Source organism: Hesperophylax consimilis, chromosome 10 (genome assembly GCF_061612785.1).
Source record: "Hesperophylax consimilis isolate HC1 chromosome 10, BYU_Hcon_1.0, whole genome shotgun sequence".
NCBI lineage: Eukaryota > Metazoa > Arthropoda > Insecta > Trichoptera > Limnephilidae > Hesperophylax > Hesperophylax consimilis.
The window spans coordinates 15087685-15100955 of record NC_142845.1 but is presented as its reverse complement, the minus strand read 5'-3'; the positions used below and the strand labels follow the sequence as shown (position 1 = coordinate 15100955).

General features: G+C 36.6%; 1 protein-coding gene across 2 annotated transcripts in view; it reads left to right on the top strand.

Annotated features, from left to right (window-relative positions):
• LOC149420347 (uncharacterized) overlaps positions 1-13271 on the top strand; it is a 486416-nt gene that overhangs the window by 227691 nt on the left and 245454 nt on the right. For both annotated transcript variants that reach the window (XM_089636629.1, XM_089636628.1), the window contains 3 exons: positions 8311-8430; positions 10466-10501; positions 11421-11447. In XM_089636629.1, the coding sequence (XP_089492755.1) occupies positions 8311-8430; positions 10466-10501; positions 11421-11447 (183 nt within the window). The remainder of the gene's footprint in view (positions 1-8310; positions 8431-10465; positions 10502-11420; positions 11448-13271) is intronic.

Below are 13271 nucleotides of genomic sequence, written 5' to 3'. Positions count from 1 at the left end.
AGTCAACTCACCAACTCTTACGTAGTCTCACGTCTCGATTACTGCAACGGCATTTAGGCTAGCCTTTCAAAATATCAAATTGACAAACTTCGGTGTTTAATGCAGCAGCACAGCTCATAGCCGGGGTTTCTAAATATTTGCATATTTCAGAACACCTTCGTAACTTTCACGGCTCAAGTGCCCTCAAATTGTGCTGGATGGTGTTTGAATCCATCAATGAAATGACTCCACCCTACATCTCTGAGTAATGCGTCCCGAAAAACACTGGTCTGAGGCAGTTAACTCTTAGATCAGCAACATCATCAGCTATAGGCAGACTGATGGAACCTAAGCGCAAGCCAAATACTAAGTTTGGTGATCGCGCTTTCGGAGCATCTGGGCCGAAGGCTTGGAATAAACTCCCTCCGGAACTAAGATCCATAACAAGTCTCACATAATTCAGGTCTAAACTAAAAACTTACCTTTTTAGGCTATCATACCCTTAAATTAAATATACCATTCGTGAGAGAAAGTCCAATTGTATCCAATTTTCCAATTATGTCCTAAATCCTGTATATAAATTTCGCTAATAAACAATTAGTTAATGTTAATTAAGCGTTAATCTCAAGTGACCTACCAAGGAAGTATGGTACTGTATATTATCTCCATATATCGTTAATAATAAAATAATTGTATATCAATAACATATTGATCATTGTAGAAATGTATTATATATTTGTACAGCGCCATTGAGGTGATTTTGCACAAAAATGGCGCTATACAAGTCATCCAAATATTATTCTTATTATTATTATAAGTAGTAAGGAATACCCCAGGAAGGTGTGGCACGATAAAGTGTATCAAATGTCAACGAGTCGGGAGTAATGGAACAGTTAGTATGAGACGATGTAGGTATGTGAATAAAACAAAAACGAATTCTGTGGCGTTCCATCTTCTCTGTCTACTTAAAACCACCTCAACTTGAGATTGTTTAGATCTATCCCACAGTGAGTTATTATTTATTTATTGAAATTTTTGATACATAATGAACAGTTGTACAAGCCTGAGCGTGTTTATTTTAGTAATTATTATTACAATTCTATGGTAAGAAGAATATTGACGTAGTAGTTAGTCTGTTAAACGTATAATTGTAAGTTTTAAAACCAAGTTTTTGGCGGCTCGTTTTAAATCTATTATTATAAATTTGTATTTTTTGACCTCCCACCCAAAGCTGTATTTAAACTTAATTTGTACATGAAATAAGTAATTTGTCACCATTCACGTCATGTGTGACACACTGTCACAACTCTTCCAATGAATCCATGTCGAGGTGAGGTCGAGGCGTCCAACAAACAACACGTATCCTCCTTTGTCAGTCCTCGGCCGGGTCCTTCGCATGCGGACATGTCACGTCGTGTCCGACAAGCCCACACCGGGTGTCGAACACGGAATTTACCACATCGCACCTGTCGCCTCGCCCGCCACCGAAGGACATAAATTAACCTCAACTGCACTTAAATAATGCGACATGACTGCTGATTGGGTGCTACAAACTACTACTAAATATTGTAAACACGGCTTTCATGAATGGCAAAAAACATTTACGTATAAACATGTAACTCGAAATATGTCGAACTTCCCAATTGATAATCCATTTTGATGAATGATCTAGCAGACATAGAAGACGCTGCATTCCTTGACTGGTAAGAGTGTTAGCCTGTTATTGTTATTGTCATTGTCATTGTAGCCCGCAGGATAAACATTGCCCCGATAATGGCCAACCTCCGACCGGAGAGGGCACCGGAAGAAGAACTAATTATGTCTGCACGGTGACTGTTAGAGGTGGGTCCTATGAGTACAGGTACAGAAAAATACCTGGTAAAAATACCGGTGACAAAATACTTAAAAGTATTTAATACCGACCTGAGAATTAATTCAGAATAAGTAATTCTAATGAACTCGCATAAATTCTGCCCACATATTCCCTGGAAATGGAAACTTCGCTGGAAAAAAATTCCGCACAGCCAAAATCATCATATGTGATTCCCCACAATAATTTTTCGAAATCCATGGGGGGGGGGGGTAGCTACGGAATTCCGTTTCGAAAAATTCCTCACATTTTTCCCGTCGCAAAATATCATATCAAATACCAGTCACAAATACCCCCCAAACAAATACCCACCGAATATACCCCTCAAAAATACCTACTACAAATACCTATCAAAAATACCTATCAAAAATACTCATCGAAAATACCCATCAAAAATACCCATCAAAAATACCTATCAAAAATACCTTCTAAAAATACCCATCAAAAATACCTGGTAAAAGTACCAATTAAAAATATTTAGTCCCGGTATAAAATACTCATGAGTATTTTGGAACCAGGTAGTTTAGAGATCTGTCACAAGTACAAAGTATCGCATGGAAATACCCGGTACTTTTACTGGTTACGATACTTACGATAAATACGCCTCACCTCTAGTGACTTTTACATGACTAAATAATAAGAAAGGTGCCTAGTCTCAATTCGCTCTGCAGGATCTTGCCTTCTGAAGAACCCGCCTCAACATACTAGTAGTTTCTTAAACAGCGATACGGGTAGATTATTTCGTTGTAGACAAATTCGTACTTCATTTTATTTATTTTCGCTTTTATCAAATCCGTAATTATAACGAATATTCTCCTGAACCTTTTCGCTTAAATGTGCCTCCTCTTATGCTACGTATACATACGCGAGCCGAACTGCCGAGCTGAACCTCAACTTATGAGAAAGGAACGAGGCAACCGCAAATGGCGCGAAACGCCGCTTGCAGTTGCTTCATTCCTTTCCCGTAATTCATGGCTAAGTTCGCGTTTCAGTTCGCAAATGTATACGTACCATTACATTTTTCAATTATTACATTATTTTAGATACGTTATGACTACTATTAGTATATCCTTACTTTTATGTCACATTTGTACGTACAATAAAATACTTTCTCACTGCAGTGTACTTACTACAGTATATAATACATGTACGCATAATATTTTTAGTTGATAAAATAAATAACTTATAATGCACACTCCTCTTCCAATCACAAGCTAACGCTTCCATGGAAGAGTAGTATTTAAATCTCATAAAAAAAACCTAGTGTAAATCCTGTTTTAAATGTAGGAACTTACCTTTATTTTATTTATTTATTAATTTAAAAGAAATTTACATTTCACTTTCTTAACTTAAATATATAACATTAAATAAGTAGTTTTCTAATTACCTACTTACTACCTACTACCTTTAATTTCTTTAATATAGAAATAATATTTTTTCATTGTATGAAGTCAACTGTATTAATATAAAATGTGTGCACTTAATTCTCAACTAAAATTCCTTGGATAATTTACTAATATTCAGAAATTGGGTGCAGAATTGCTAGTTCCCACGATTTAATTGTGTGGTGCAAATAATCGTGTTAGCCGGTTGGCCAAATAATACGCTCGGGTATCCGGTTTAATTTTCCAAATGATGCGAGTGGTGTTATTACTGCTGGATCTCCGCGATTCCATATTCATTAGTTCGTTTGTATACGCCCGACGGTTCCCGGGTGTATTGCGCTCGCGAGCGGGTCTATCTGCTAATGATCTTCAGCGAATTAAATATTCAGCGAGCAATCTCGACCAGACTTCCACAGCTCCGATATCCCCATGCCGCAAATTTCACCCCTACACGAATTCAAATCATTTTGTCAGCAAACTTTTACTGAAAAAAAAAACACCAAATTAAATACACTTTTGAAATGGACAAGGAGTTTAGAATCTCCGCCGTTCGATGAGTTGACTTCCTTTACATACCGCTCTGACTGTGTTTGCTCTTTGTCTATGAATGTTTAAACATGAATCTCTAATTTGGCGGAGATATTCCAAATAGCTCTCACGTTACCCGGGTTTCAATTTTCTGAGGGTATCAAGTAATTTCCTTCCTAACTTTGCGTTCGAAGTTCGTACAAATCTATTTGATGTTGGCTCTTAGTTGATTTTAAAGCTTTCAAACATATCAATCTAATTATGGACATATCCGAAACTAATGAATACATTATACTACTAGTATGTCAAGGTTTATACTGTTAGGGCCGACTTTTGATGATATTTTCACATATTCCCTAATCAGAGTATGTGGTAAGTGTGTAGATAATATGACGTCGCCTCAATTGCTTCACGAATTATTGACGTCGACGGTTCGGGAATTAGCAATGGTTGTATTTGGGTTAACATTCGCATAAGCGTCGCCTCGTATATCGCTCTGGCCGGACACAGAGTTACCCTTCCTATCCCTAATACCCTAATCTCATTAACGATCTGGATTGTCGGATTCTCGTCTCCCAGTGCTAACATTGAATCAACGCGAAACGCGTCCTATACTCCATCCAATGTTTTCGAAAGCTCTAATGGAAAGGAATATTCTATTCATCCTTTGTAAGTTTGTGTAATTTTGAATTGAGCGTGGCATTCTACTTCGTGCCTTTGAAAGCGATGTAAGCGTAGAGTGTGAGATTCTTGTTTTAATTAAGTCTTTCGTTGTCCACTGACAACGGACTTGATACAATTATACGTTAAATCCGACAAAGTGGTTTGGATAATTGGCTTAAAGGTTACCCCACTTTGTTATCTCGTCTTCGCTATAAAGTTTCCTCATAATTTCTGAAGATTTATGATGTAATTTAATTCAAATTCTCGTCTTACTCTGATTAAGAACGATGCTGATTGACGTGTGTCATATAATCATCTAATGCTTTTGACACTGAGTACTTAGATCCCGTAAAGGAATGTTTCCATAATAACTTTAGATAATACTCAAATACCAAAACAAACATTGCGAAAATATGATATGATACAGATACACTACACAGTGAATCCACCAAATAATTTATGAATCACTTTGCAAATAATCTAAAGTAACTACCTACGCTCATCATGCAAATATCTTGCGGCACTGAGAAACCCTTCATCGCAGAATTATATTATTTTCATGATTTCATATCAGGAAAGATCTAATTATTACGTTTGAATTTCTATGACGACAGTACGCAATAATAATATCCACTCTAACTCCATTATAAGTTGTAATGCAGGGGCTGAACGTCTGTTTCTCAGCATTTACGAATATTGTTAAGTTGGGATTTTGAGATTTAGCGCCAGTTGGTTGGGAACGGAATGAGCCGGATTAGCGCTATCACTGTCAATTTAGGCGGTCGAATAATAATTATTTGGCCGCAGCGGGTTTGGCGATAGTTTGCCCCGAGTCTTGTTTGCGGTCGTAATTTAATTTTCTTTGAATCAAACAATTATCAGCTCGTGGCGGTTTCGCTTTGCCGGTGCCGGCGCAAAGTTAAATAGGATTTGTGAAATCTAATCCGCGTCAAAATTAGACGGTATCTTTGCCAATTATTGAATAAATTTATCGGAATGTTATATGTATATTCATTAGAAAGGCAATTAGTAATATTTAATTTTAATTAAATGTTTGCTTTTCTTTTTATGTTATTAATGTAGTTCTCCCATTTTCTTATCTAGTATTGTAGAAGGATTGCATGCGTAGAGCTTTAATATTTGTTGTCAGAATATTTTATTCTGTTATTTCTAGAAAATCAATGTAAAAAATTCAAAATTAATTTTAATAACAAACTTTGTTTAAGCCGCCATTTTCTTCTTCTATATACTGTGTTTGTGACGGGCAGGCGCGGCGGACGGCGTGACTTTGATTTTTATTCAAATCTACAGTTTTATTCCTGAAATTGATTGATTTTTCATACTTACCTTACAGGAAGGTACTAAGGTTTGTCTACATCAGATTTCGAAAAACTCCGGCTAAACTCCTGGCAACGCCGGGTACTTCAGCTAGTTTTCAATAAAAAAACTTATTTCTATATATTTAAAACATGTTATATTTCAATTTGACATGTTTCAAAACCAAAGGTTTCTTCATCAGAATACAAATTAAACTGAAAATGAAGACAAAAAGGTATAGATAAATTATTACCTACATACAAAAATAAATATGTACAACAGCCAATACATTATTTAATTTAGTATCTCATTTATTGGTGTTCCTCCGCCTAACTCGGAACCCACACAAAATTGTTGTATCCCTTCGTCACCCACCGAGTTTCGCCAGTCACCAGTCACCAGCCACCAGTCACCACGTTAAGCTGTGAGATGTACCGGTACTGGCACCGGTACCGGTGCGTCTGCTTGCCCCATTTGGCCTTGGGTACAATCTCCATTGCATGGCTGGCGCCGCGGCGCGGCTACGACACCGTAGCGACGCCGCCTCGGATTAATGTCATTAGAGAGGCGCTATTGGCTATTAGCGACTTCCTCGAGCCGCCCGCTAACTTCCTTGTTCACTCCAATGATCATCCGCCCATGATTGTCTTTTGAACGTCTGCTCGGCTATAGACATTCAATAGTTGGTGGAAAATCACTTTTTCATTACTCTGCGAAAATTTGTAATATATTTCTTGAAATCTACCTTTATTATTTTATTACCTTTGGATTAGTATTCGCACTTCGGCATCATTCTTATTTTCCTGAATACAACTATCAAGTTATAAAATAAAGTAGAAACTAGAAGCGTCTTCCTTACAAATTTCAACGGAATTAATAATTCCATATAGCCCAATAGCGAATTCTGTTATAGCGAACAGAAGCATTTTTTTATCTTTATTTATATTTTTTATGAATTATTTTCACAATTTACTCATTTAAAATACATAACATATAATGTTTTTATCTTATAATATTGTAACAAGAACACAGAATGACTTGAATGATGTGTTACTCTAAAATGTATGCTCTTCTTAACCCGAGTATCCTGAATGTCGTCACCTAACGAGTCTACGATAGAAATGCATCCCTGCCACGAAAACTTATTTCTGAGCTCTCTAGTTTTACGAAATCACCCTCTTTCCCTCGTGCGATAGAAGATATCTTATTGTAGGCCATTTTGTGTATAGTAGTTAGTTTCCTTTGATATTATTTTTAAAGATATAATATATATTTTAATCCTGCCCAGTTATTAAGTGATTAATGTTTAACAGTCAACCGTCGCGTCGCCAAATCGGTCGTAGATTTAGATTATGTCTCTGACAAAATTGCTGAAGTGATATTTATTTGGATGTATGGCTTTTTAAATTCCTGTCGAAGGACAGATCGATCTCGGGAGAGCGAGCTGCCTGCCGTCTCCCGTCATGCATCATTATGAACCACAGGTTGGCAATTACTCAAACTCTAACCGCGTACCCCTCGAACCTACATTTACAGTCTTCTAGCGGGATATTTCTACTCTCTACCCCTTTTTAGTGTATTACTTTCCCCCCGTTTAACCGCCTTTCTCCCCCGCTTTAGCCGCTCTACTTGTTACTATAAAGAAAGTCACGGTCGCGCGATAATTCATTGCTTTCTAGGGTCGTTCTCTTGCCTTAAGTGTATTTTCTTCTCTCAATTCTTCTGGCAAAGTGCTCGGCGGAAACACATTGTGCGCCGTCGCTCGTGTAGTTTTTTCCCATTTTCGAATTGAAATTGACTGGATCCCTTCTGAACGGGTTGGCCCCGGGAACATTATCCGGGGTAATGGAGGCGGTAATATTGTTGTTAGAGCTTATTGGAATGTAGGCGGATTTTGATACACTTTTTTCATGTTATTTTAGGGTTATGTTTTTCGTGCGTCAGCCTTTATGCTTTCAAATATATTTTTATATAACTAACGCCTAAGGTTACGGTTCGATTCCCATCACAACGCTCAAATAAATTTATGTAGATATGTATTTACATGACCGTTACCATTTTGAGTCCTCTGATGTTGATTCTTACGTTTGATGGGCACAAATGGCATAACAGCTGTTGCTAGTGTCGTTTCCTTGCATTTTCAATAGTAGTAGACAAATGCGGCTTTAGGGTTACAGAAGCGGAAGCTCATTATTTGATTTATATGATATTTTATATTAATACATTATTGTCGTCTTATAATTTGGGGGGGGGGGGTCACTGTTCTTTGACCTTATGGATCCACCGCCCCTGGTAGTAGATATGAATCATTTTTATTTTACCATGTTTACTTAAATATTCCATCCTTTTTTTAAATTTAATGGTCATGTCCCAAATAAAATGACATATTTTGCCCTCTGATTTAGTACTTTTATTTATTTTATGTCCAAGCATTCACCAATTAAAGGACGCTGAAAACCTCTCGCTGAACGCAAGATTATCGTTGCAGAAAGCAAGAGTGCTAAATTTTATTACACCCAGAAGCGTTTGTTTGTTTGCTAATTGCTTGCACTGTTTGTGTTGTTTTAGGGCGTGACGTTGACGCACGACGCGGGCACGTCCGACGACAGCGGGCGTGCGTCGGAAAGACTGACGGGCAGCTCCGTGGCCCCCCGGGACCCCGACAGCTCCAGGGACAGACTCAGTGACGTAAGTAGCCCCATCACCCGCCAAAGTAGCCCCATTAGCCGTAACAGTGTCCGTCCGAGCTTGGTTCCATGGCAAAACCGAACATTGAACAAAGTAACCAAGCCTAACCTAACCCAGCCTAATATTTTAACTTGTTCGGTCTTGTCACTGCTCCATTTTGCTACCCTAAACTTGTGATGTCGAATAAATATTGTGTATCGTAGAAACGTACCCTTAAACCGTGTTTGTCCAGTCAATGTGCTGTTTTCGTAGTAGATACTAACTGATTAACTATCGTAATGATAAAGCAGTGATCTCTATGTGTGTCTGAAGCAGCAAACTCTCTTGGCGTCATGAATTGACCATCGACATTTTTAACGTCACTTGCAGGGTTTTTTTTCACTTAGTCCAATAACAACTATCCTTGACGCATGTCACAAAATAGTGAAACTGCCCCCGTGACTTTTTTATACTTTTTATATGTATCATAAATTTGTAATATTTTTCTTTGTATATTGGTACATAACCGTTTTTTGGAAAATATGACAAGATAAATAAATAAATTAATTAAATTTTCACAGCTCTTTCGTTCTGATATTTTTATTACTCTCAGACCGCAACGTCATTTACATCGTCACTTTAATTTCGCCTATTGGAAATAATGTAATAATAATGCTTAAAAAAAAAAAACTTACACACTTAATCAATGATCAATGAGTTGTATATAAATCTATAAACCAAAGATAATTTGTTCATTTTTTTATCAGTTGACCGTGTAAATAAAAAGAAAATCATTCTTTATTTTCGTACTAAAATATGTTGTTACATTATATTTAAGATTTAATAAGATCGACTGGTCAGTGGTTTGTTGGTAAGCTTCATGCATTGAATTCCTCAGCTGGCTAAGTCCTCCATCACTACACAAGCAACATTTCCGCTTAGTGTGATGGTAGTAGAAGATTTTCAAATATTGTCAGGTTATTCATTACCCGGGAAAGTTTGTCTTTCTTTAAAATACCTATTTATTCATTTATTCATGTGTGCTTTGGATGTTAACCTCTTAATATCGCATGTTTCTTTAGTATTAAATTCCCAAAAGTTCCCGTTTCTTCCTTTTTATATGTTTTTATATAAATATGAAAGCGCTTCTAACATGTTTCTACGAAATAACGAGCTTTTCTTGGTTTCGTTTATTCTTATCATAATGTTCATAATCCATGACATATCGTAAATTACGTTTTTCTTTTTCATCACTTTTTTATTATTATTATAAATTAATTGAATGTATCAAACATTATTTTGATTCACTCCAACACCAATAATTTTAATCACTTCAAGCCTAGTAATTTTATTCACTGCAATCATAATATTTTTATTCACTGAAAGCATAATAATTTTATTCACTGCAAGCCTAATATTTTTGTTCACTGCAAGCATAATGATTTTATTCACTGCATGATAATAATTTTATTCACTGCAAGCATAATATTTTTATTAACTGCAATGCCTAATAATTTTAAACACGATGAGTAAAATTCTTGCCAATTTATTCGAATTTTAAACGCTTTGTGCTAAAAAAATACTGATCGCTTATCGCATTCGGGAAACCCGTATGGAAAATGAATCCCCCAGTTTTGATTGCAGTACCGCGGATATCGTAGATAGATTGCATCGGATAGCTGATTTGGCGTATGGCTGACGGCTGACCCATCTGCTGCGCTGTTTTCAGCCTGGGACAGCCATCACGCATTATTCCGCTCGCGATTTCCCCAGATATTTTTCAATTGGTTGCGGTGCGATCGCTGTGTCCCGTTGGCACATATTTGTACGTGTTACTTGAAATGTTTTCAGTTAATCTGGCGGCAACGGGAGCAGGGCGCTCTCGGACGCGTAATCAACTGCTAAGCACTGTGAAAGTTCATTAGTCATTTTATTTGTTTTTATTTCCCCATTCCCATTTTGATGTTTTCGTTTTATGTTTGTACGAAAGTCGTGTTTTATTGTTCTGTTTAACTGTTGGCTATATGTGTTTTGTTTTCTGTTTTTATGTCCGCAGGCGAGTAGCCGCTGTAGCTCCGGTAAAGGCTATATCGTAAGTATCATTTTTATTCTCATTATGTTTTATTTATATTTCTTTTACCTTTGTATGTCTCGTCTATTGTTTTATTATCATACAATGCGAAACTTTTTCACGATCATATGGATAATGGATTATTTTTATTTGCCCAGTTTATGTTTAATATTTATGTCAAAATTTCCAAGAAACCTTGAGATGGTAAACCTCAATTTAACTAAAATTTATTTCACGTCAACCTTCTGTAATTATCTATTATCCTTGTTCATTGTAATGTTACAAAGGTTGTCAACAAAGTGTGTGTAAAATAAGCTTCGTATTATAGATAATAATTATTAAGTAGTGGCAACTCGTGAATTTTGGGTGTACTAGAGTGCTAAAATTACAAAAAATGACAGCACTGATGTTGTAGCTGAAAACGATGTTTTATTGTTTTTCGGAAATTCTTTTTTTTGTATGAAGATTTTCAGGTTATTTCAGTTTGGCCATGCGCGAAAATCTTCATACAAAAAATAGAATTTTCGAAAAAAAAAAACGTTTTCAGCTACAACATAAATAATGATATTTTTGTACTTTTTTTGTACATCCAAAAGTAACGATCCGCCACTGAGTAGGTGCATGTTTAGTTTGTATGCTGTTCATCTTTCAGTGTATTAGCTTCAATATTATATATTAAGGGTATCCGTGTTTATAATGTGTACTTATTACTAACCTAAAAACTTTCGATGGATGGAAACATAGCTACTTTTGGTTACTTGCATTCAATCAATTATTAACCACATTATCCTCTCATCACCACAACATTTTACTTTGCTTGGATCTGTTATAATTCCCAAGTGCTACTTGATCATTTAAATTCTTATGTTATTGCATGGTTTGACAACTACGTGAAATTGAAAACATCTGAATTAATAATTATTTTTTTCTTTATTTACAGTGTGATAGTGAAGATGACGACGATAAGGTAAGAACTTATTTATTTATTTCTAGTAAAAAAACAATAATGTCTTCTAGTCGCTGTCGCCTGTATGGTCTTTAATAACTACGTACAACAAACGGTAGGTACCCACGTAACATAGAACTTCAGCAGTTATAAGGCAGGGTCACCGTATCCCAAATCGGATGTCCCCTATCTGCCTAAACTGCAGAATTATGTTGTGTCCAAGCTCGAAACCTTTTTGATACGACCATAGAGTGGGAATACGTGGATACAGAAGAACGATGAATTAGTGTTAGATGAACTTGATAATTTGATATTTCTGATCGTGACGCGAATTAGTCGAAACCTTTATTTTTTTACTGAATGCCCCTCGGTATCCAGTTAACAATGAAGCAGAAAATATGTTTGTTTGTCAGGAAAACTTTGAACGGTAAGCATTATTGACGTCAGAAACGCAACTCTATTCCTTGCGTCGTAATTTTCCATTTAGAGTTTTGAATCTTTAAAATGTACTTCATGCCGTTTATTTCATTGTTTTAAATTACTCGGCAAAGAAAAACAGTGTTGAAATTCGGGCGAAATAAACTGAGACCATGATTTGTTAAAAAAGGGTATAACACAGAAAAAACCGGACAGTAAATCTAATAGTATTATCATTAAAAATAAAACGTTTTTATAAAATAGTTATTTCCTCCCTGCCTTACTTGTATAGTCCCAATTCAGATACGACCATCGACCGTCGACCGGTCGTATTTCACAGTCGACACTAGCCGTGTGATTGCTTATTTATATCGACGGTTTGAGCGGCCGATGTTCCGTGCCCATTTTTCCGTATTTAAATTTATACGTCGATATATCTGGAGGCTATTGCGCCACGGGTACAGCTTTTACGGGGCCCATTTTTATCACCGTTTTTATGGACATCAATTTTCATTGAATATCGCGTCCGTAATTTAGTCGAGAGCACCCTAGTTTTTTTTCCTTTATGGAATATCAATAATCGAGTAATACAACCATCAAAGAACAGTAGGTTGTTTGTTCTCGGTGATTTATTTTAATGAATTGAACTTTATTAGTCAGTCAGTGTATTGTGTGTGGATTTGTGATATGTTTTAAACTATTTAGTCCTCTTTGATAATAAAGCGAAACGAAATGAGCAAAGTTTGTACAGTATCTCGTGTCCATAATTGCACTTGGAATTATGATAATCCACCAAATTATTAAATAGATAATGGAATACGGTGGCGAAAAACCCAATTTACTCCGCGTAAAAAATCCGTGTAAAAGAAAGCGAATGTAGAAATTGAGATTTATCGTACAATTAAAACTTGCTTCCAGGGTGAAAATTTACTTCGCACCTCATTAAAAGGGCCTCTCCCTCTCTTTCTTTCGAACTCGGGGAGGCTACCATCTTCCGTCTCACCTCCCACCCTTTCCATACATAATTAGGCGGGGCCGACACACCTACCACCCATCTTTTTTCTAAATGAACGTTCTCAAATTACCATTAGCGCCGGCCAAAAGTTTTTGTAAAAGAATTATTACATCTTTTTGTTGGTGTTATTTTCTCTTCACTCGGTAATTTAATTTCAAATAATCTCCACGGACGCGCCTCCACTTTTGCCTCCCGCTTCCGTCCTTGTCCCCCTTGTTGTCGCGGGCGTTTTGTCGCTCGCTGCGTCTCCCTCGCGCCCGGCTCTTTGTGGGCCCTGTAAAAGTTTTTATACGCTTTTAATGATACCCGAACCTCGCCATTTGCAGCAGCGATGAAGATTTCATTTGCTCGGGCATATTTAATTATATTGCTCTCGACATTTCGCGATGTTTGCGTTCAATTATGTCATATTG